Raw genomic sequence first — 25,842 nt, forward strand, 5'->3', positions numbered from 1 at the left:
ATCACACATGATAAGATTAGATACACAGCTCAGCACACAGTATCACACATGACAGGACTAGATACACAGCTCAGCACACAGTATCACACGATAGGATTAGACACACAGCTCAGCACACAGTATCACACATGATAGGATTAGACACACAGCTCAGCACACAGTATCATACATGACAGGACTAGATACACAGCTCAGCACACAGTATCACACATGATAGGACTAGATACACAGCTCAGCACACAGTATCACACATGATAAGATTAGACACACAGCTCAGCACACAGTATCACACATGATAGGATTAGACACACAGCTCAGCACACAGTATCACACATGACAGGACTAGATACACAGCTCAGCACACAGTATCACACATGATAGGACTAGATACACAGCTCAGCACACAGTATCACACATGATAGGATTAGACACACAGCTCAGCACACAGTATCACACATGACAGGACTAGATACACAGCTCAGCACACAGTATCACACATGACAGGACTAGATACACAGCTCAGCACACAGTATCACACATGATAGGATTAGACACACAGCTCAGCACACAGTATCACACATGACAGGACTAGATACACAGCTCAGCACACAGTATCACACATGATAGGATTAGACACACAGCTCAGCACACAGTATCACACATGACAGGACTAGATACACAGCTCAGCACACAGTATCACACATGATAGGATTAGACACACAGCTCAGCACACAGTATCACACATGATAGGATTAGACACACAGCTCAGCACACAGTATCACACATGACAGGACTAGATACACAGCTCAGCACACAGTATCACACATGACAGGACTAGATACACAGCTCAGCACACAGTATCACACATGATAGGATTAGACACACAGCTCAGCACACAGTATCACACATGATAGGATTAGACACACAGCTCAGCACACAGTATCACACATGACAGGACTAGATACACAGCTCAGCACACAGTATCACACATGACAGGACTAGATACACAGCTCAGCACACAGTATCACACATGATAGGATTAGACACACAGCTCAGCACACAGTATCACACATGATAGGATTAGACACACAGCTCAGCACACAGTATCATACATGACAGGACTAGATACACAGCTCAGCACACAGTATCATACATGACAGGACTAGATACACAGCTCAGCACACAGTATCACACATGATAGGATTAGACACACAGCTCAGCACACAGTATCACACATGACAGGACTAGATACACAGCTCAGCACACAGTATCACACATGACAGGACTAGATACACAGCTCAGCACACAGTATCATACATGACAGGACTAGATACACAGCTCAGCACACAGTATCACACATGATAGGATTAGACACACAGCTCAGCACACAGTATCACACGATAGGATTAGATACAAGCTTAGCACACAATATCACACATGATAGGATTAGACAGACACACAGCTCAGCATACAGTATCATACATGACAGGTCTAGATACACAGCTCAGCACACAGTATCACACATGCAAGGACTAGATACACAGCTCAGCACACAGTATCATACATGACAGGACTAGATACACAGATCAGCACACAGTATCACACATGGTAGGACTAGATACACAGATCAGCACACAGTATCACACATGGTAGGACTAGATACACAGCTCAGCACACAGTATCATACATGACAGGACTAGATACACAGATCAGCACACAGTATCACACATGGTAGGACTAGATACACAGCTCAGCACACAGTATCATACATGACAGGACTAGATACACAGCTCAGCACACAGTATCACACATGACAGGACTAGATACACAGCTCAGCACACAGTATAACACATTGATAGGATTAGGGCAGTGCGTCTCAAACTGTGAGGCGGGCTTCACCAGTGAGGCGCCCCCTTGTTGCTGGTGAGGCACAGCTGGGGAGGCAGTTCTCACAAAAGTGCCCAGTCCTTTTCCTGACTGCAACAAACTCTGCTTTAGGAACTTACTTTATGTTATACAGAGATAAGGACACAATGGACTAAGCAATAGTTTTTTATATTTGCATGGACTTCTATCATAGATGGTGAGGGCCCAGCATCCTCTTGGTCAGTCTGGTGAGGCCCAGGCATCATTTTGTCTGTTGCATGAGGCTCCAGTAGAAAAAGTTTGAGAAGAACTGGATTAGGGTGACCCAGCATACAGTATCACACTTGATAGGACTAGATACAAAGCTTATCAGGCAGTATCACATGATAGGATTAGATACAGAGGCTCAGCACACAGTTCTCTTCTGATAGAATTAGATACAGTGACTCAGCAGACAGGATCACTCACAATAGCAGCACTAGATACAGTACACAGCTCAGGGTGGAGGCTTGGGCAGATAAATAGCAAATTAAGTTTAATGCGGATAAATGTAAGGTTATGCACTTGGGCCATAGAAATAATAAGTACAGTTGAGCTGGGGGTAATGGTGGACAGTAAACTCAACTTTAGTGATCAGTGACAGGCAGCAGCTGCCAAGGCTAATAAAATAATGGGATGCATCAAAAGAGGTATAGATGCTAAAGATGAGAACATAGTTTTGCCTCTTTATAAATCACTGGTCAGACCACACATGGAATACTGTGTACAGTTTTGGGCACCGGTATATAAGAAGGACACTGCTGAACTGGAGCGGGTGCAGAGGAGGGCAACAAAGGTCATTAAGGGAATGGGTGGTTTACAGTACCAGGACAGGTTATCAAGCTTAAGGGTTTACTTTAGAAAAAAGATGTCTCAGGGGCGATCTAATCACAATGTACAAATATATGAACGGACAGAACAGAGAACTTTGTAGTGATGTTTTTACACCTAGGTCTCTAACCATGATAAGGGGGCATCCTATATGCCTAGAGGAAAGAAGGTTTCACCACCAGCACAGGCAGGGATTCTTTACTGTAAGGGTCCTATTCCACGGGCTGAGGAGGGCCCGATCAACGATGTAAACGAGCGGCGATCTGCTAGATTCCTAGATTCTGCTAGATGCCTATTCCACGGCCCGATGATCGTTGAGCGAGGGCTGCAAAGACATCGTTACCGATGTTCTTGCAGCATCATACATTACCTGGCTGCAGGGCTTGTCCTCCGCTCTGTCTCCTCCCCGGGTCCCCCGCGCTCTATCTTCTGAATGGCCGGTCAGCTGACAGGCCACACTCAGCCAATCACAGGCCGCGGCGGTCCCGGCCTGTGATTGGCTGAGCGCTCCGTCAGCTGACCGGCCATTCAGAAGATAGAGCGCGCGGGACCCGGGGATGAAGACAGCGCAGAGAAGAAGCCCTGCAGCCAGGTAATGTATGATGATGATGCTGTTTCTTCTCAAATCGTCGGTCGCCCGCCGCGCACCGCTGTGGGGGAACGATCATTTTAGGTCTGGCCCTAAATGAACGATCAGCCGATGACACGATCATCAGCTGATCGTTCTCTCTATTTCACCGAACGATAATCGTCCGAATCGGGGCCAAATGGGCCCGATCCGGCCGATTATCGTTACTGTGGAATAGGGCCCTAAGAGTAGTGAGACTATGGACCTCTCTGCCACATGATGTCATCATGGCTGATTCAGTAAATACGTTAAAGGGGTTATCCAGTGCTACAAAAACATGGCCACTTTCTTTCAGAGACAACACGACATTCACTTCAATGGAACTGAGCAGCGAAACCCCGCCCAAGCAGGATACAAGAGTGGGGCTGTCTCTGGAGGATAGTGGCCATGTTTTTGTAGCGCTGGATAACCCCTTTAAAGGGAGGCCTGGATTTGTAACCCATAGGATTGATGCGTTTAAACACCACATAAGGGCCTATGAAATGAGTACCCAGCTTGTAGCTTTACTTGGAAGAAAACCACACCTTGTCACCTGGAGCGAAAAATATTACAGGTCTTCTCTTTTTATCCGCCTGGGACTTCATACGAGAGAAAGCCTGTAACACAGACTGATAAGCCTTACGCCAGATAGCAATGAAGTCTCAGACCAAGTCATCAACAGCGGGCAGGAACATCTGAGGAAGAGGGCAGCCGCAAAGGGGGTTGAGGATGTCGTCCATAGACAATGAAGAATGGAGATTAGAGACAAATTGGTCAGAGATGATATTAAGAGGTAACCCATGTAAATGAAAGATGTGCTGGAAGAAAAGGCTGGCCAGCCAGGGTGCCAAGGGAAGCCCTGGGAGAGGGAAATGAGACATCTTCGAGAAACAGTCAGTGACTACCCATATAACAGTGTTGCCAGCTGAGGAGGGTTTATCCTTAGAGCCAGTCAAACGTAAGTCTTCCTAGGTGGCAATAGAACAAACATTTTGGAGGCACAATATTATGAGGAGCCGAATCCTGCCCGAGGACATTAGAGGCACGTGACAAGGCATCAGCCTTGACGTTCTTCTCTGAAGGGCGGAAATATATAACGAAATTGAAGTATGAGAAGAAAAGGGACCTACGGGCTTTCCTAGGGTTGAGACATTGGGTTGTCTGAAGATAAAGAAAGTTATTGTGATCTGTAAAGATGCTGATAGAATGTCTAGTGCCCTTCAAAAGATGACACCACTCTTCTAGTGCCAGGTTAATTGCCAAAATTTCACGATCCCCAATTCTGTAGTTCCTCTCTGCAGGAGAAAAGGTCTTTGAGAAGAAAACACAGGTTCGGATTTTGCCCTTAGCATCCTTTTGGGTAAGAACTGCCCCAGCACCTACTAAGGATAAGTGTCTCGAAGGATCCGAGCGAACAGGATGGGAGCCAAAGCAAATGCTGACTTTAGGCGACAGAAAGCCTCCTCTGCCTCTGGAGGTCAAGAGTTCGGGTTGCCATTCTTTTTGGTAAGTGCTACAAAAGGTGCCACTACCGTGGAGTAGTGTGGGATGAACTGACAGTAATAGTTGGCAAAACCTAAAAAGCACTGGATAGCCCGGCCGATGGCCAATAAAAGCCAAACAAGGCCATTGGAGAATGGCTGAGAGCTTGGCTGGATCTATTTGAAGACCCTTGTCAGAGACAATATGGCCCAGGAAAGGAAGGCTGGGTTGATGTAACAGGCATTTCTCCAGTTTTGCTTTTCTTCAGTTTGGCAAAGAGGCGATTCTACCTAAAGCACCTTAGGACCACTGGCGGAACTACCGCCGTAGCAGCCATAGCGGCTGCTACGGGGCCCCGTAGCAGGGGGCCCGTGACGCGGGTCCCGTGCTCCTCCTTTCCCAACCATAGGGAAAAGGAGTCACTGGGCCAGGAGGAGCACGGGACCGACCGACAGCGCTCCTGTCAGTCCCCCGTCTGATGCGCGGGGATAGGACGCGACACCCCCGGCAGCCGCGCATCAGACGGGGGACTGACAGGAAAAAGGCTTGACGGGGGAGCGCATTGTAAGGTGAGTTTGTTTGTTTTTTTTGCTTTCCGGGGGGGGGGGGGGGGGGAGAGAAGGGGGCATCTATAAGGGGGATGGGGAGAAGAGGGCATCTATAAGGGGGATGGGGAGAAGAGGGCATCTACAAGGAAGGGGGGGGGAGAGGGGGACATCTATAAGGAAGGGGGGGAGAGGAGGGCATCTATAAGGAAGGGGGGGGATAGGAGGGCATCTATAAGGAAGGGGGGGAGAGGGAGACATCTATAAGGAAGGGGGGAGAGGGGGACATCTATAAGGAAGGGGGGGATAGGAGAGCATCTATAAGGAAGGGGGGGAGAGGGAGACATCTATAAGGAAGGGGGGAGAGGGGGTTATCTATAAAGGAAGGGGGAGAGAGGAGGGCATCTATAAGGAAGGGGGGGATAGGAGGGCATCTATAAGGAAGGGGGGGAGAGGGAGACATCTATAAGGAAGGGGGGAGAGGGGGACATCTATAAGGAAGGGGGGAGAGGGGGACATCTATAAGGAAGGGGGGAGAGAGGGGCATCTATAAGGAAGGGGGGAGAGGAGGACATCTATAAGGGAGGGAGAAGGGGGCATCTATAAGGAAGGGGGGAGAGGGGGACATCTATAAGGAAGGGGGGGAGAGGGAGACATCTATAAGGAAGGGGGGAGAGGGGGACATCTATAAGGGAGGGAGAAGGGGGCATCTATAAGGAAGGGGGAGAGGGGGACATCTATCCCAATCAAAAGTTTGCTATGGGGCCCAGCCATTTCTAGTTACGCCCCTGCTTAGGACCAAACAGACATAGTGGATATGAGAGTCCAGGTTGGATCAAAAGATGAGAATATCATCCATGCATATTATGCCACAAGAGTACAGCAAGTCACAAAAGATTTCATTTACAACATTTTGGAACATTGCAGAGCCCAAACGGCATAACCGAATACTCATAGTGACCATCTTGGGTATTAAAGGCTATTTTCCTTTTGTTGCCTTCACAAATGCTAATCAGGTTATAGATCAAGCTTGGGGAAAATTGGAGGCAAAAAGTTCTGTGATTAGGGGTAGGGGATACCTATTTTTCTGTGTAATCTTGTTGAGTCCCCTATATTCAATGCACCGTCTCAAGGAGTCGTCCTTCCTCTGAAAGAAAAAAAAAACAGCACCAGCAGGAGAAGTGAACTAACAGAAACCTTTTTGTAAGTTCTTTTTAATACAAGCCAACATGGCCTTTGTCTCGGGGACCGAGAGTGGGTATACCCTACCTCGACGAGGGCTGGTACCTGGCAGAAGATCAATTGGGCAGTCATACAGACGATGAGGCGGAAGAGTCTCTGCTTGCTTCTCAGAAAAGACATGAGCAAAGTCCTGATAGATAGCTGGTAGTCCCAATAGAGGCTTGAAAGGGATTGGGAAAGGAGCCAGACGAAAGGTTTGGCGTGGAGGAGACAGTTCGCACTCGTAGCTGACCTCCTTCTCTTTCTCAGAGAAGCAAACGATTCGTGTAGCCACGTGGATTAGGTCATTCAACAAGGAAGGAAGATCTTGACAGGAAATCACGTCCTTCATGTGGCTGGCTAGTCCCTTCTTGAAGGTAGCAACAAGAGCAGCATTGTTCCAATCAAGCTCCACAGCCAGGGTACGGAATTGTGCTGCATATTCCTCAACAGGAGAATTCCCTTGCCAGAAGCTCAGGAGAGCTGTCTCAGCTGATGATGCCCATGTTGGCTACTCAAAAACGCAGCAAAATTCTGATAGGAAGGCCTGGAGATTAGCAGTGACTGGATCATCCAGATCCCATTGGGGTTGTAGCCCATGCCAGAGCTTTCCCAAAAAGTAGGCTGATTACGAACGCTACCTTGGAGCGTTCAGTGGTGAACTGTTTTTTTTCCAACCTGTTGAATCATAATAATCAGCCATTACGGCCTTTAGATACCTACCTCACTAGTCAGTATCACAGTAGATTAGATATAGCAGCTTAGCAGGTAGTATTACACATAATTGAATCTACTGAACCGCTCTACTGCCATAATCAAATGTGAACAGCAGAATGCGGTAATACAAAGTGGACTTAAAAGTAAGATAATTTATTATTGGCAGCGCGTTTCGGCTCTCTAGTATGGCAGAGCCTTTCCTAAGCACAATATACGATCGAACTCAACGGCAGCAAGATGAGTTTGATGGCAGCAAGATGTGAGTATATATATCGGGAAATTGTCCACTTACCATTTTCTTTTCGTTGAAGAGGCTGTTCCAGCCAAGAATAGCATTTTGCTTAGCCCTGTATGTACTTATTGTTTTATACCCTATACTGATCGGGAGTAGTTGTGCCTGAATTACCTACTTGATTTAGAAGTGGAGGATTGTGTCACGGTATGACCCCAGCATGGGTTTCTTCTTTATTATTTCTTGTACAACTCTGCCAGGTGAGAAGGGACCTGGTTTACCTCCACTATCACTGTATTCCATCTTAGCACTTTTGATCCTGCACTATGAAGCGCTGTTTGTATTCTCTCCTGCTTTAGGCTTAGATACATGGCTCTGATGAGCTAAACCTTCCCGGCAGGGGCCTATTAAATAGGTGGTCTTTGAAACAACCCCTTTAAGATATTTTTGGCCATACCATTATTCTCCCCAACTACACCACAAACATGCCATCACTGTCTGCAGCTTAGGTTGTGATCGGAGAATAATACCATATTTACATACCTTTTGTGACCACATAAAAAAATGCAGCAATTTATATTAAACAGTAATAGCAAACACTTCAACATCTGCAGACCGGCCACTTCTGACCTAAACCCCACTTCTTACCGGCCATACTGACCTCCAATATAAAGGTCTGCACTGATTGATCTTATTTACCTCAGGGAAATAATCCCGCCTGTCATTGTAAAGTCCTTATCTGAGGAATAGCAGAAGACAACAGCGGCAGATCATTATCAGGCTGATTATAAGGGGTTAGATGAAAGACATGGACACACTACATTGCTGAGGCATCCTCCTGATGACAGGGGTGGGGGTGGGGATGTATGATAGGGTAAGAGCTGGATAACAAGACAAGATGTCTGACGCTATGTTCATACACAGTATTTTGGTCCATTTTTTAAGTCGAACAGCCCAAAAGACAGTTTACATCTCAAGGATCGGACCAAAAGCAGCCTTTTTAAAAAATTAATATTGGGTTCCACTGAAACATCTAAAACATCAGCTTTTTATGGCTCAATTTTTTTTCATGCTTTTTTGGCCAGATTTGCACATTGTAGCATCTGCTGTAGCAAAAAAACAAACAAACAAACAAAGCAAAAACAAATAAAAACACCTCAAGCAATTTAAAGAAAAGCTCAAAAATAAAGATGAGCGAATATACAGTAATAACAAAGCAAATCGCTTATCAGCCTGCTGCCTTTTAACTTTAGTGCTGCTCTGGGTGCCGGGAAAAGCTGGATCCAGTCCTGGGAAAAAGGAGTTTCCCAGGACTGGATCCAGCTTTTCAAGGCACAAGGGAGGAGAGGCAGTGAGCGGTACTGAGTTAAAAGGCAGCTGGTTGACACGCTGACTGCCGATCTAACAAAGTGATTCACTTCGTTATTAGGGTCTGTTCACACTAAGGGCCCTATTCCACCGGACGATTATCGTTCGCATAATCGTTAACGATTAACGATCTCAAACGACCGCTATTGCGAAAGACCTGAAAACGTTCACTCATTTCCATGGAACGATAATTGTTACTTATGATCGTATTTGCGATCCTTTTTTCCTCGCTATTGCATTCGTATCTACTGCGAACGACGTCTTATTCAATGCGAACGATTTGCGAACGAGCAGCGATAAAAATAGGTCCAGGTCTTATAAAGCGATCAACGATTTCTCGTTCGCTCGTTAATCGTTAACTGCATTTCAACCGAACGATTATCGTTTGGATTCGAACGATTTAACGATAATCTGAACGATAATCGTCCGGTGGAATAGGGCCCTAAGACACAGTCGAGAAATTTAAGAAAGCTTTTTGCTTGGAATTTCCTCTTCTAGGTGTGGAATTCGAGCGGAAAGTGATTTCCAAAAACGTCCGTAATTAATTCAAAATATGCGTTGTGCTAAAATCAATGGAATCCCGGCCGAAATGTATACACATAGGGGAAGATTTATCAAACATGGTGTGAAGTGAAACTGGCTCAGTTGCCCCTAGCAACCAATCAGATACCACCTTTCATTTTCCAAAGAGTCCGTGAGGAATGTAAGGTGGAATCTGATTGGTTGCTAGGGGCAACTGGGCCAGTTTCACATTACACTTTATGTTTGATAAATCTCCCCCATGGAGTCTTATTCAGATGACTGGGACAATCGCAGAAATTCTTGCTACAAATCTGCCATGTATGAATTCACACCAAAGCTATATGATTAGTTAAGCTATCCATACATTTTACATGGTTGTCTTCAGTCAAAGCTGATCTCTTATCTTAGGGTGCCTTTACACAGAGAGATTTATCTGACAGATTTTTAAAGCCAAAGCCAGGAATGGATTTGAAAAGAGGAGAAATCTCAGTCTTTCCTTTATGAATTGTTCTCTGTTTATAGTCTGTTCCTGGCTTTGGATTCAAAAATCTGTCCGATAAATCTTTCTGTGTAAAGGCACCCTGTGCCTCCTGATCTTCCCCTTTAGTACACATGAACGCTCACTTCAGCTGTGCACGCATGTATTGTGAATAGCGAGAGCGCTGTAGCCAGATAGTGGTAACTTTACACCTAATGTGCACCAACCCTTCTCTCCCTGTGCATGTGGTATCAGAGGCCGCCATACATATTACATAGCTTTTTGCCTGAAAAAGCTGAGTCTATGGGACAGGCGCAACTTTGAAGCGAAGACCGTCGAGCGGACTCCGCTTGGAGTTTCCGCCCAAATTCCGCATTTTCTGCCCAAATTCTGTAGCGTGCACGTACCCTTAGGGATCCAAGGAAGAGACATCTGTCTAATGATTTAAGAGGCTGTATTCACATGAAAATCGATTTGGTTCACAAAATGACTGAACGCAATGCCTGAAGTGGACGTCAGAGCCACTTATTCTCCCCATCTGGAGCCGGCCACATTCCTGAGTGCTATAGCTCTGCACTATGGCATTCATGTCAGTGCTTGTGTGATGAGTCTACCAGCGTGCTGGGGTCATAAATACATACAATACAGATTGCCTTCTCCCTGTGCAAACACATAATATAAAGATAATACATTGCAGCCAGCATGTTATGTTACAGAGATGGCACCCAGCTTTTTTACACCTCTGAATGGCAGATCTGACTAGTTATTTAGTTATATGACAACTACAATGCGATTGCCTAGAGCACTTCCCTCCCCCCCCCCCCAGTGCACCAAAGTGCCTAACTAGCATAATTGTGAAACTGCTAATATCAAGGAAACAACTTTGAGGATAAAGGTAAGGGCCCTTTTACACAGAAAGATTATCTGACAGGTTATCTGCCAAAGATTTGAAGCCAAAGCCAGGAATGGATTTGAAAGAGGAGAAATCTCAGTCTTTCCTTTATTACCTGATCTCTGTTCATAGTCCACTCCTGGCTTTGGCTTCAAATCTTTGGCAGAAGGTCAGATAATCTTTCCGTGTAAAAGGGCCCTAAGAAACCTTCATCGTCAGGGCCCTGTACGCTATCGGGACATATCAGCAGGTTAAGGTTCCTGGTATTGCAGCTTAACCCCATTCACTTCAATAGAGCAGATCAGCAATACCAGACACATGCTGTGGACGAGTGTTAGTAGAAGAAAGCAGCCATGTTTTGTTTCCCAGATAGACGGAAAAGAATGACCCACATCCCAATTCACCATTGTACACAATGGAGAGTGCGACCAGAGCCGCACTTTCCATTTTGTGAACTGACACTTTTGTGTGGTCGCTATTCAATTAATAGCGGCCACACAAAACTGATATGTCAGTTTTTCTTGCGGCCGCTAGGGATCTCGTGCACAGGTATGGGGGAGATTTATCAAACATGATGTAAAGTGAAACTGGCTCAGTTGCCCCTAGCAACCAATCAGATTCCACCTTTCATTTTCCAAAGAGTCTGTGAAGAATGAGAAGTGGAATCTGATTGGTTGTTAGGGGCAACTGAGCCAGTTTCACTTTACACCATGTTTGATAAATCTCCCCCCATGAGCTTTCCATGCAGTGTCAGACTGGCCCACCAGAGGACCAGAGGATCCTCCGGTGGGCCCCCAGCTTTAGCACCTGCACAAACACTTACTGACATGTTGTTTCTCACTGGTTCTTCACTGTTGGGCCCCCAGGATCATTTTCTCTGGTGGGCCCCAGATACCCCAGTCCGACACTGTTTCCATGGAAACAACCTCATTCAGATGTATGGAAGTAGTTTTCATGTGCAAAAGTTCCTGTAACAAATCTGCCAGTTCAGTGTCTGTCTACATTAGTTGTGTTTCTAATGTGTCACGCTGGACTTAAAATGCCCATTCAGACAAATATCTGGATGACCGAAGCTCTGGCATGGGCTTGAATTCTGTTTTACATTCAGAGATAACGTGCTAAGATTACAATAAAAAAGCAGTATTCTTTCTTGCTGTAAGCGTCCGCAAGACACCAATTGATCTTGATGACAAATCTATGATCTCTATGCAGAAAATGTCTTTCTCTTAACATAAGAGTCTGGAGGAACTAAGGTCCAGTCTGTGAAGCTTAGAAAGCTTAGTGTAAGGCTGCGAGTAGAAAATGAACCAGTAGGTGGCGCTCAAGTCCAGAGTTACACAATGCATATAGGTAACGGTATAACCGTGTACAGAAACTGGATCCCTATAGATGATTTCCTTATCTGCCAGAAAAACGACTCACAACCTGGTCAGATACACTAAGGCAGTATATGCGGACTGTCGGAGGGAGCTGGGTCAGGATGTATAGCTCACGGTACAGACCACAGTGGAATGTGCCAGGATCACACTGCTTGAGCTGTGTATAACAAGGGCCAGCTCCAACCAGGTCCCTCAGGGAATGCGATTAGTCATCAGTCCTTGATCATCCTCCAGGAGGCTTTCTACTCGTTCTCTCTGTAAAGAGATAGTCAATAGTCAGTGTATAGTGATTTCCACCTTACCGTACTACAGGACAGTAATCTCCTCCTAATGTACAGATCAACCGCCCCCCCCCCACTATACAGAGCTCTCATGTCCGTCTACTAGAGGACCCGCGCCTCCCATTAATGTGCAGATCACCCCCCCAATATACAGAGCTCTCATGTCCGTCTACTAGAGGACCCGCGCCTCCCACTAATGTGCAGATCACCCCCCCCAATATACAGAGCTCTCATGTCCGTCTACTAGAGGACCCGCGCCTCCCACTAATGTGCAGATCACCCCCCCAATATACAGAGCTCTCACGTCCGTCTACTAGAGGACCCACGCCTCCCACTAATGTGCAGATCACCCCCCCCAATATACAGAGCTCTCATGTCCGTCTACTAGAGAACCCGCGCCTCCCACTAATGTGCAGATCACCCCCCCCAATATACAGAGCTCTCACGTCCGTCTACTAGAGGACCCACGCCTCCCACTAATGTGCAGAGAAATCAGCTTCCTCTAATGTACATATTACTCCCCTTCTACTACTACATATATCTTACACGGTTATCCATGTAGATGCTACGGTCAGCATCTGTAGGGTTAACTATTGGGATCAGAATGCGATTTCGGTGCCGATAGTTGCGACAGGTGCTATTACTGAGAGCCAGGACCCACCATGGACGGCAAGGGCACAGCTCCCGTTTCATCCATGGACGTACTGGCTAAAGGGGTCAATGTTTGATGGACGGGTGTCTGCTGCATTGCAGAGCTCTTATCTCCTCATATACAGAGCACTTACCTCCTCTGATGCTGGGTTTACACGGAACGATTATCGTGCGAATTTGCACGAAAACGATCGAATTCGAACGATAATCGTACGTGTAAACATGGCGAACGATCGAACGACGAGCGAGAAATCGTTCATTTTGATCTTTTAACAGGTTCTTAAATCGTCGTTCGCAAAAAATTTGCCGATCGTTCCGTGTAAACCGTTGTCGCGCGATAGTCCGGCCGCCCGCAGCCCCGCCTGCTGCCCAGCCCCCCGCTCATTCGCAGCCCCCTGCGCCGGCTCGATCGCCACCCCCGTCGCCGCCACTCTGATCGCCATCCCCGCCGCCGCTCTCCGATCGCCACCCCCGCCCCCGCTTCGATCGCCACCCCCGTTGCTCCGATCGCCACCCCCGCCATCCCCGCTCCGTTCGCCTCCCCACCGCCGCACCGATCGCCACCCCTGCCGCCGCTGCTCCGATCGCACTGATTGGCTGAAGAGAAGCCGTTTGAAATTCCCGGGTCATCTCTTCAGCCAATCAATGCGCTGAAGAGGGGAGCCAGGGATTTGAAGACCTGCTAAGCGGAGCAGGTAACGTATGCTCATGGCCGGGACGGCGGGGGCGATCGAAGCGGCGGCGATCGGAGCGGCGGCGCAGGGGGCTGCGGTTGAGCGGGGAGGCGGGCTGCAGGCGCGCAATCACAAAACAATCGCAAAACGATTTTTCCGTACGATATATCGTACCATCTAAACGCTGATCGTTATAAAAAAAAACGTTACTTCGAAATCGTTAATCGTGCGATCGGGCCAATAATTGCCTCGTGTAAACTTAGCATTAGGGTCCATTTACACAGAAAGATTATCTGACAGATTATCTGCCAAAGATTTTAAGCCAGATCAGGTCATAAAGGAAAAAGCCTGAGATTTCTCCTCTTATCAAATCCATTCCTGGCTTTGGCTTCAAATCTTTGGCAGATAATCTGTCAGATAATCTTTCTGTGTAAATAGACCCTCATACAGAGCACTTACTTCCTCTTATACAGAGCACTTACCTCCTTATATATAGGCAATTTACAGCCTCTTACATTCGAGCTTTTACCTCCCTCTCATCTACAGATGGCAGCTGCAGTAAGCAGACCTCACCAAGCCCATTCAATGTGAAAGTCTGACATCTATAATCTTTGTTTCGCCATGTTATCTGCAGCACAAGCCAGGGAATCACACTACCAGGATCTGCTCATACTGGATAACACTGATCATGTGGCCTATTCATAGTGGTGGATTAGGACAGAAGTGAGCAGGGCAATGGCCCAGACTTGTAATGCCCCTATAAATATCCTCAACTTGGCCAGGGGAGAGATAAGCGTTCATGCCACCTGTCCGAGCTCTGTCACTAGTGCTGTCCCCATACACATGAGATTGCCAGAGGATTCCTGTCACTCCTCAGGAGTAACCAACCAGTATCTCCTCTGCCAGCTCTAAAGGAGCCATCAAGGGGCAAAACCCACGAGGTAAACAAGGTGTACCACACTTGTATGGAGATTTTCCACAGTGGTCTCCAACCTGCGGCTCTTTAGCTGTTGCAAAACTACAACTCCCAGCATAACTAGAAAGCCAACTGCATAGGGTTCACCTGCAGCCGACGTAAAGGGTCACGGGGCTTGTCCGAATGTGATCGGGGTGGCATGAACACCTCCAGCCTGATGGCATCGCGGGCAGTCGGTTGGTAGGCGATCAGATTATTTAATTCCTGGGCCTAGAACAAAAAGGGTTAGATTGTTATTAAAATTAGGCGCTACGGAATCTGTTGGCGCTATACAAAGAAATTTTATTACTATCCCGAAGAAGACAGACATGCAGAAACAGCATAATCTGGTGTCAAGAAATGGCTGGAGCAGGAGAGGTTTTCTATAGGGATTTTCTGCTGCTCTGGACAGTTCCTGACACAGACAGAGGTGGCAGCAGAGAGCACTGTGTCAGACTAGAAAGAATACACCACTTCCGGTAGGACATGCAGCAGCTGATAAGTACTGGAATACAAGATCTTTTTTTAAATAAAAGTAATTTACAAATCTGTATAACTTTCTGACACCAGTTGATTTGTAAAAAAAATTTTTCTTTGTACATTTATGTTTTGGACTGGCTAGCTTTAGCTCCGTCTGATCACAGCGAATATTCAATACACATATGTATCTGGTTTTTGTTACCAGCTCCCCTCTTCTCTATTGATACGGCAGATATTACCTCTATGACCCTTCTTAGCAATCCCCACCCCCGATGCTTCTGGCCCCGTGGGACTAGTTCCAGATCTAGCACTGGGCTACACATGGCCCCTGGCACATTCTTGACCCCGTCTTAGCAAGAGGTATTTCTGGTGCATGTGACATGGGATGGATGAGGATGAAAGAGGGAAGGCTGGGCTTCTCATTTTGGGTATCTAAAAATAACTGCAGTGGGGATCTTGGGAGGAAATGTAGAAGACATTCCAGATGTTTTAGGCGATACGGTTCAAACAATATCACCCTGTGCTGGAGGAGGCCGCAGGCATTAACCATTAGCTGCCAGCAAACTTTATGATTGGAAGTAATAAAGTTTTTATTAAAGAAAGTCCATTCCAAACATACTCTCCTTACTTCTACAAACTGACTATTGTTCTAGGGATGAGACAATAGGGAGCATGTAAGAAACCTTAGCCTGCTGCTGCAGAACCTCTTTATATGACTAATATCTATTGGTTTTTAAAGCGAATGTTCCATCAGGTGCATCGCTCTTTTTTTTTCTTCCATTACCCGATTAGCACTGGCGTGGGGATCCTGGTGGCATAGTCTTTTTTTCATAACTGTGCTTGGCCAATCGCGGCTGAGCAGCTGGTGATGCAGCATAGGGGGGCTGGCATGAGGGACGGATGGAGCGGTTCGGCCGGCCTCCCGAAGACGACGTCATTGTCCCAAGATGGCGGACGGGGGTTGACACGAATGCGGTAAGTATAATGCAACAACACTTCCGGGTCTAGCGTGGGTGGGGGGAACACGGGGAAGGGGGGGGCCATTCACATACATAACACACATTACTAAGTTGTATAACTTTATAATGTGTGTTATTTTGTGAATAAATGATTAGTGCCGCACTACCCCTTTAAATGATACATTCACATTGCAGTTTCATTGCGAAACTGCGTGTGTAAACACAGCCTTAGTAAATCTAAGCCATTGTTACTTATTATGCCTGTGTGAATCCAGTCTAAGGCTACGTTCCCACACAGTATTTTCGTTAGTATTTTTCAACCAAAACCAGGAGTGGATTGAAAACACAGAAAGGCTCTGTTCACACACGGTTGAAATGTAGTCGATGGCCGCCATTTAATGGCAAATAACAGCCGTCATTTCAAAACACTGTTGAAAATCCACTCAATTTCAACAGTGTGTGAACGTAGCCTTTCTGTGGGTTCAATTCACTCCTGGTTTTGGTTGAAAAATGCTGGTCGAAATACTGAGCAAAAATACTGTGTGTGAAAATAACCTTAGGGTCATTGCTGTATGTAGATGAAACCACACCCACATGGTGCCCCATAGCCGACAATTTTAACACCACATTTTTACCAGCAATCAATGGCCATTGCATGTGTATATCTACTATCTGCATTAGTAGGGCCATACCATGAGTTAGGCTGGGTTCACACTAGCACAATATGATCTAAATTACGGCTGGTTTGGTGTAATATGGATGCAAAATGCCTTAGGTTATGTTCACAAATAATTTTTTGAGCTGGGATTATGCCACCGAAACCAGCATTTTTTTCTTTAGTATAAGGTTAGCTTTACACATACCGGATCACAGTGGATTTCACGCTGCAGATTCTGCAGCGAAATCCGCTGCTATTCCCAGTACTGTCATTTGCTATGGGTTTACATACTCGCTGGGGATTTTTCACTCCCCTGCAAGTATGTAAAGCCCCGTCCTACTTAACCTAGCCCTACCTGGGCAATACATTGCCAGGCAGCGATCCCGCTTGCTGCTCAGGCTCCTGGCTACCGGTGTCCCGCTCAGTAGTGCACTGATTGGCCGAGCGGGACAGCTGGGAGCCTGGGAACCAAGCAGGAGTGCGGACTCGTAATGTGTTACCCGGGCTGGGTTAAGTGGGACGGGCTTTACATACTCGCAGCGGAATAAAAAAATCTGCTGAGAGTATGTGAACACATAGAAAATCACAGGATCGCTGCGGAACTCCGATGTGTGAAGCTACCCTAAAATTATGACTGTTTTTGCTTTTGGGATTTTTTTTGCAATTTTTGAAGCAGTTTTGCTATATTTGGCATATTTTTGGGTTGTTTATGGTCCAAAATGCAGGCAAAAATATGGATGAATAAATTTTTTAGCTAATTATAGCTAAAAAAAATTGTGTAAAAAAGCTTTGTGTGAACATGGCCTTGGGGCTGTGGCTGTGAAACACGGACAGAAATGAGCCCAAAAGTGGCTGCCAATGCCCCATGCTATTACCAGCAATACCCCGGGGTATGGGAGCTTACAGTCTACACTTGTAACGTGCATAAAATATATTTGTCTGAGCTGGACTGCATCTATAATAAAAGATAATTTAGTACATCCACAATTTTGCTACTAGGTGGGAAAGTCACGTCCACTGACTACACTTAAAAACTACATTTATAGATCTCGGCTGAAACATAATTGCTGTGCATTTAACTAAAAGCCCTGAGCCCTCTCGGGAAGGCACAAGTGCTGGTTTTATTATAGACTACAGGGAAAAAAGATGAAAAGCTTCAACATTCTGTGCCGCCGGCTAGCTGCTGTGTGGTTACGACCTGTCCTTTCCTGTCTGCATCTGTACTGACAATGCATTGGGCTACACACACGGCCATTGAATGTACAGAATCACTAATATGGCCCCTCTGTATGGATGGTGTGGGACACCCATACTATAAGGGTATGTTTACTCCATGTAAATGTGGCACAATTCCGCGGCAGAAATTTCCACCACGGAATCCCGTCTGCCTCAGTGTGCCATAGCTTGTCTATGAGAGGGCTCACACGCCTCCGCTCCCACCACTCTCCGCGCAAAGAATTGACATGTCAGTTCTTTGCGCGGAGAGCGCCGGGAGTAGGGGCGCGCCACATTTTCTTCAGTGTGAACATACCCTTGGGGTAAAAAAGTGGGGCACTCTGGATGCCCTCCTGTAGCCTATGTTCTATACAGAATGACAGGAAACATATCACCCCATCGTTCATCTCATGGCAATATGTAATTGCATCTCACCCTCATGCGCTGAAAGCGAATTCTCATAAGGCGTACACGGTTGCGAGCTTCTGCAGCTTTTAGTTGCCCCACCACTTTCTTCTGTCTTTCTTGTTCTAGATCTAAGGCCCGCTTTTGGGGTGCTGGGCCAGACCTGAGAGCATGCTCCTTCAGACGGTTCTGAGTCTCCTGTAAGGAAGCAGCTATGGATTTGCTGGGTTGTTCATACGCCATGTGTCTCGCTCTCTGAACGGGATCCATCTTCTTGAGCTCTCCAGGACCAATCACCTTCTTGGCTTGAAGGCTTGGCTTGTTAGCACCTGAAGCCATTACAAGGTATTACGTCTTTTCCTATATCATGAGTCAAAAATACCTGCAAATGAACACAGTATGGGGTCAGAATATTAAGGCTGGGTTCACACACAGTATATTTCAGTCAGTATTGTGGTCCTCATATTGCAACCAAAACCAGGAGTGGATTGAAAACACAGAAAGGCTCTGTTCACACAATGTTGAAATTGAGTGGATGGCCGCCATTTAATGGCAAATATTTGCTGTAATTTGAAAACAACGGCTGTTATATTGAAATAATGGCCGTTATTTACTGTTATATGGCGGCCATCCACTCAATTTCAACATTGTGTGAACAGAGCCTTTCTATGTTTTTAATCCACTCCTGGTTTTGGTTGCAATATGAGGACCACAATACTGACTGAAATATACGTAGTGTGAACCCAGCCTTACAATGCGAGCTGCAATGCAGTACAATGAAAGATCCACCGATCATCTCTTGTGATGGGCAATGCAGCGTATGTTGTGAGACCAGGCCTGTATACAATCAGGAGTCACACTATCTAAAAGTGACCGTATCACAGATGGGAAAGTAAGAGCACATCATATCTTATGGGGTCAGCTTAACATGAAGATAAGTTTCTGTTGCCGGAGACAAGAAATATTTGGGACTTTAACCTTGATGTTCCGATGAAACTGAATCTGTTTTAAATAAGAAAATTGATCTGGATGAGAAATAAAATCCATCACATTGAGTACAAGTCAGAGAACTCTACAGGGAGATCTGTAAATAGACTCGCCGTCCTGATTTACTAAATACGGCAAAGATGATTTTCTTACTGGAAACAGTAAATTTGGCTGATTTTTCTTTTAGGGTTTTGCTATTTACAATATACAATATCCCTGAACCCCCTGAGTACTGGGCTGAGCTGGAAACCACTCAGTATGCTGCAGTCCTAAGCCGTACACGTGCGAAGCATGGGAGGAATGGATCGTACAGCGTTCACACAGCGGATCGTTAAAAGAACAAAGCGAGCATGTATGATCAGAGCCTGGGAGGCAGGGAGGTGAGATCAAACTGAAGAAACAAAACTAGTCCTATAGATCGGGGTCAAACACTGAGCTCTGTACTTACAGCGTAGCTGTCATTTAAATCAATAAGTATGAACAGTACAAGCAATTTTAAGAAACTGTAATAGGTTTTATTAAGCAAAAATTTCCTTCTGTACTCAAAAAGTGTAACGCCCGGAGTAGTGGATCCACTGGACCGGCACCAGCGATGGCACAAACCTCACCAGGGAGCGGAGTCTAAGGGGCCGCTGGTTTTCACCAGAGCCCGCCGCAAGGCGGGATGGACTTGCTGCGGCAGGCGACCCCCAGGTCGCTACCCCTGGCTTGGTTGCTGGTGTCGGCAGGCGAGGCGTGGCAGGAGATGGCACAGGCAATAGTCTGCAGATGAGAGAGCACGTGACAGGCTGGACACGGGAACAGGTGGAGTGACAGGGGAACAGGAACCAGGAACAGGGACTTGGGACCAGGTAACGGACAGGACTCGGGAACAGGGACTTGGGACCAGGTAACGGACAGGACACAGGAACAACAGGGAGCTGGGCCAAACGCTATGGGAAGCATGTAGAGGCTCCAACACAGGGGACAGGGCATGCTGGGATTTATAGGGAAGTGATTAGGTGCAACTACCAATTAGGAGCGCACTGCCCCTTTAAATCTGAGACAGCCGGCGCGCGCGCGCCCTAGGAGGCGGGGACGCGCGCGCCGGCCGGCACAGCGGGAGACAGGAGCGTGGAGAGGTGAGGCGCCCCCCGGGGCCGAGGTGATAGCAGCGCCGGGTCCCCGACTCTGGACACCGGCTGCTGCATGGGGCAGGAAGCGGTCGCGGCGGCGGCCCGGAACGCGGGACGCCGCCGCGGCTGTGACAGTACCCCCCCCCTTTGGCCTCCCCCTCTTTCTTGCCTGCAGATGGCACAGGAAGCCACAAAGTCTTTGACATCTTGAAACAGACTGGGCCACCAGTAGTGGCGAGAGATCCGTTGGCCGGTCTTACGGACTCCAGGGTGCCCGGCCTCCAACGAGGAATGACCCCACTTCAAAATACCTCTTCGAAGCGCAGGGTGAACATGAGTCTTTCCGGGGGGTACTCTCCGAAGCGAGGAGGTGACGACTGGTGCTAGGCGATCAGGCGGTAAAACATGGCAGGGGACTGTGGGTCTGTGGACGAGGACCTTCTGTAAGTTCTCCCGGTGGTGACAGGACACGACCTTAGTCTTGAGTACGGAGAGAGGGTACACCTCGGCAGAGAAGGCATCCGCCGAGTCTTGGTCTTCTGCCGGTAGGTCGGGTAGAGACTTGGCTGGGACAGGAAACGACATAGTACACTTGGTCTGAGGTGACCTGAGACACTGGTTGGAACAGTCCTGACCCCAACTGAGAATCTCCCCGGTTCTCCAGTCCAGTTGAGGGGCATGTTCTTGCAGCCACGGGAGTCCCAGGAGGACCGCGGGGGAAGAATGGGGCAGGACGTAGAAGGATATCTCTTCTTGATGTAAAGGACCCACCTGGAGGACTAAAGGTGCGGTCTGGTAGTACACACGGTCGGTAAGAATTTCGCCTGTGACCGAGGAGATAGTCAGGGGCCTGGCTAGTCGGGTCACGGGTAGCCGCCATCTTTGGACCAATGTTGCCGCAATAAAACTGCCTGCTGACCCAGAATCGAGGAAGGCAGTAGTCTGATGATTTTGTCCTGAGGGAGTCCGGATGGAAACTGGCATAGACAGACTTGGAATGGTGGCATTCACACCTAGGGACACCTGTCCCACCGGACCTAGGTGCGAGCACTTTCCGGATGTTTGGGGACGTAGGGGACATCCCAGCCGGAAGTGATCGGAACCACCGCAATAGAGACAGAGATTCTGCTCCAGGCGCCGGATTCTTTCATCAGGCGTCAGGTGAGCCCGTTCCACCTGCATAGGAATCTCAGGAGAGGGTTGGGACATCGAAAGGTCAGGATTCTGGAAAACTGGCGCCAGCTGGGGATGGCGACGGGAACGGGTTAGTAAATGTTCATGCCGAACCTCCTCCTCCCTCTCCGAAAAACGAGTATCAACTCGGGTGGCCAGTAGAATGAGTTCGTTCAGGGAGGTAGGCAGGTCTCGGGCAGCGAGCACGTCTCTCACACGACTAGACAGGCCCTTCTTGAAGGTGGCCAATAGGGCGGCCTCGTTCCAGTCCAATTCGGCTGCCAGGGTGCGGAACTGGATGGCGTAGTCACCAACAGAGGAGCTGCCTTGAGAGAGATTGAGGAGAGCAGTCTCGGCTGAAGAAGCACGGGCAGGTTCCTCAAAGACGGAGCGAAACTCAAATAGGAAGGCCCGGAGATTGGCAGCAACTGGATCATCACGGTCCCACAGTGGCGTGGCCCAGGCCAGGGCTCTACCTTCTAATAGGCTGATGATGAAAGCCACTTTAGAGCGCTCGGTGGAAAACTGACTACTCAAAAGTTCAATGTGCATGGTGCACTGAGTCAAGAATCCTCTGCACAACTTAGAGTCCCCAGAGTACTTGCTTGGGAGGGCCAGTCGGAGTGAAGAAGAAGCGTCAGGAGGTGGTGTGCGCTGGGCAGTAGTCTGCTGCTGTAAGGCGGCAGTGAGTTGCTGGATCTGCTGTGACTGTTTCTGGATTTGTTGCGCCTGCTGAGTGACCACTCTGGCGACGTCACGGAGATCGGGCACCTCGCCGGGATCCATGGTTGGAGCCTACTGTAACGCCCGGAGTAGTGGATCCACTGGACCGGCACCAGCGATGGCACAAACCTCACCAGGGAGCGGAGTCTAAGGGGCCGCTGGTTTTCACCAGAGCCCGCCGCAAGGCGGGATGGACTTGCTGCGGCAGGCGACCCCCAGGTCGCTACCCCTGGCTTGGTTGCTGGTGTCGGCAGGCGAGGCGTGGCAGGAGATGGCACAGGCAATAGTCTGCAGATGAGAGAGCACGTGACAGGCTGGACACGGGAACAGGTGGAGTGACAGGGGAACAGGAACCAGGAACAGGGACTTGGGACCAGGTAACGGACAGGACTCGGGAACAGGGACTTGGGACCAGGTAACGGACAGGACACAGGAACAACAGGGAGCTGGGCCAAACGCTATGGGAAGCATGTAGAGGCTCCAACACAGGGGACAGGGCATGCTGGGATTTATAGGGAAGTGATTAGGTGCAACTACCAATTAGGAGCGCACTGCCCCTTTAAATCTGAGACAGCCGGCGCGCGCGCGCCCGAGGAGGCGGGGACGCGCGCGCCGGCCGGCACAGCGGGAGACAGGAGCGTGGAGAGGTGAGGCGCCCCCCGGGGCCGAGGTGATAGCAGCGCCGGGTCCCCGACTCTGGACACCGGCTGCTGCATGGGGCAGGAAGCGGTCGCGGCGGCGGCCCGGAACGCGGGACGCCGCCGCGGCTGTGACAAAAAGATGTTTTCCTACCTCCCCTCTCACTTAAGAAGAAGCAGGATTTTTGTGTCCATTATAGTCTATGGAGGGGGGAGGGGCCGCAGGGGGTGATTGAGCATGGAGAGGAGAAAAGGCAGCCCTGCAGAGCATATTATCCTGCAATCTTTTGATCGCAGACCAAAAATAACCTTTCTGACCTTTGAATCCATCGTTTTTATCTGCCCAGACAGTCTCCAAACAGCAGAGCTGGTTCTCTCCTCCTCTTGCTCACTCATCCCTTCGGCTCCTTCCTCCTCTATAGGTTATAATGGGACTCACCAAACCCATCTTCACTTTGCTTCTCTGTAATGAAGACGACTTTGCCTGATAATGCACACATAAGAAGTGGGGGGAAAGCAGCTTTTTGAGTACACAAGGAAACTCTTTTTCTATAAAAATAAATAAAATCTATGAGTTTCTTAAAATCACTTGTACTCATTAAAAAAAAAAAAGTAAATGACAGTTACACTTTAAGGCTATGTTCACACTACGTATATTTGAGGCTGTATTTGGTCCTCAAGTCAGATCCTCATAGCAACCAAAACCAGGAGTGGATTGGAAACACAGAAAGGATCTGTTCACATAATGTTTTAATTGAGTGGATGGCCGCCATTTAATGGCAAATATTTGCTGTTATTTTAAAACAACGGCTGTTATATTGAAATAATGGCAGTTATTTACCGTTATATGACGGCCATCCACTCAGTTTCAACATTGTGTGAACAGATCCTTTCTGTGTTTTCAATCCACTCCTGGTTTTGGTTGCTATAAGGCCTGAAATATACAGCCTCAAATATACGTAGTTTGAATTCAGCCTAAAGGGAATGTGTAATCAAAAATGACTTATTGTTTAAATAATGTTTTTATGTTAAACATATTTTTTAAGAATTTTGGTGACATTTTTTCTAATTTTCCAATTTCTATCTATATTATAAAATAATCCTGAGATCTTGCAGTTTTCATTCTCACCACTGGGGCTAAAACTAAGCTGAGACTTCCTGTTGTGTCTGTAGTGATAAGAGGAGACTGCTGTAAAGTGATCTGTACAGCATTGCAGCGTCATGTGACACTAGTAGATAGCAGAGACAATAGCAGCTCCCTGTGGAATAACCTCTTCAAAAGACACAGAGCACGCTCAGTAATGTTTCACATTCATCTCAAGGGGGCAGAGTCTGTCTATTGTAGTCTATGTCCATGAGTCTTGCTGTAAAGCATGTCACTAAATGCTGTTAAGAAAAGCCCAGGCAAGATGGCAGCCTCCATAACAATGTACAAAAAGTGAAATAAAAAGAAATTATAGTCAAAAAATAGAAACAGATTAGAGTAAAATAACAACTTTTAGTATCTGACTAATCAGTAAAAGAAAATTTAGGTGACACTTTTAAGAGAAAATGTACATTGCAATTCTGCTCTGTTTTAACTGGACTCTTTCCCCTTTAAGCAATGCTAAGTGCATTGTCTGCATTGTTAGTACATAATGATTTGCAGGATTTAGAGTGTTATACCCATGTAAGGGTGCCTTTACACAGAGAGATTTATCTGACAGATTATTGAAGCCAAAGCCAGGAACAGACTATAAACAGGAAACAGGTCATAAAGGAAAGACTGAGATTTCTCCTCTTTTCAAATCAGCTAGAGCCATTGCACAGTCCCCTGCACAGCCAGATGGACGGGGCCACTGCTATATGGAAGAAACACAGTACCAGTGATGCAGTGCTCAGAGATCGGACAAAATGTTTTCACTTCGTGAGATGGGAAGGGGGCTCAGATTGTGCCATATGAATGGGATCTACAATGCAGTGAAATGGCATAGACTGGAGTGCACAATGTACATCCCCTTTAAGAGTTCCACTGGTTTCTATTAGAAAGGGGCCGTGGCACTTAGCAGACCCCAGAACTCTAAGGCTACGTTCCTGGCGTGTGGCTGATACCACGTCACCATGTGGTCACCAATACACAGGCGAGGTTGCTGGGATTGATTGGTGAATGGTGGCAGGACCAGAGGGGCTCTCCCCAATTTCTAATAGATTAGATGAGATTGCCCCCATCTGACTGCAACTTCTCTCTAAATTCTTATCCCCACGCTGGGCTCTTACCCATGTGGCCGAGCACAACTCCTCTAGGATCTCTATGGTTGCCGCTATCACTGGTCACAGCCTATGAGACTCTGTTGTATCCACCATCAGGCAGCACCTTAGGTTCCGCAGTCCATGGTGATGTTCTGTTGACAAACGTTGCCAAGGAGACGTCTTTGTAGCTGCTGGAGTGTGTCCTCTCCTTGAGTGTGATGTCACCAGGGGGGCGGGGCTGTGCTGAGCTTACAGGCAGGAAGTAGGAAGCAGTGAGACAGTGTGACAGAGGGAAAGCTCCAATATCCACAGCAACATGGGGGGATACAGGGGGAGAGGACTGGTGTGTGGTGTCTGTATACAGGGGGAGAGGACTGGTGTGTGGGGATGTATACAGAAGGAGAGGACTGGTGTGTGTGGGGATGTATACAGGAGGAGAGGACTGGTGTGTGGGGGGATGTATACAGGAGGAGAGGACTGGTGTGGGGTCTGTATACAGGGGGAGAGGACTGGTGTGTGG

The 25,842-nt window shown here is 47.6% G+C and overlaps 1 protein-coding gene across 2 annotated transcripts; it reads right to left on the bottom strand.

The window, feature by feature from the left end:
* Positions 1–11,513: 11,513 nt before the first annotated feature.
* LKAAEAR1 (LKAAEAR motif containing 1) lies at positions 11,514–25,522 on the bottom strand. Of its 2 annotated transcripts, XM_069952944.1 has the most exons (5): positions 25,350–25,522; positions 23,412–23,577; positions 18,488–18,839; positions 14,849–14,971; positions 11,514–12,434 (listed from the first exon to the last, which is right to left on the bottom strand). In XM_069952944.1, the coding sequence occupies exons 3-5, from the start codon at positions 18,794–18,796 to the stop codon at positions 12,372–12,374; spliced, it is 495 nt and encodes a 164-aa protein (XP_069809045.1). In that variant the 5' UTR covers positions 18,797–18,839; positions 23,412–23,577; positions 25,350–25,522; the 3' UTR covers positions 11,514–12,371. The 2 variants fall into 2 exon arrangements, with proteins under 2 accessions (XP_069809045.1, XP_069809044.1); XM_069952943.1 differs by lacking the exon at positions 23,412–23,577.
* Between the last annotated feature and the right edge of the window lie 320 nt (positions 25,523–25,842).

The sequence above is a fragment of the Dendropsophus ebraccatus genome, chromosome 14 (genome assembly GCF_027789765.1).
Source record: "Dendropsophus ebraccatus isolate aDenEbr1 chromosome 14, aDenEbr1.pat, whole genome shotgun sequence".
In the NCBI taxonomy this organism is placed as follows: Eukaryota; Metazoa; Chordata; class Amphibia; order Anura; family Hylidae; genus Dendropsophus; species Dendropsophus ebraccatus.

Bases quoted from the DNA above. Each gene is read 5' to 3' on its own strand.
- LKAAEAR1 (XM_069952943.1), bottom strand. From the start codon at position 18,796: ATGGCTTCAGGTGCTAACAAGCCAAGCCTTCAAGCCAAGAAGGTGATT. The intron at 14,972-18,487 runs GTGAGATGCAAT...TTTTTGTTCTAG, and splicing joins TTCGCTTTCAGCGCATGAGG to GCCCAGGAATTAAATAATCT. The intron at 12,435-14,848 runs GTGAACCCTATG...ATCTCTTTACAG, and splicing joins ACCCTTTACGTCGGCTGCAG to AGAGAACGAGTAGAAAGCCT.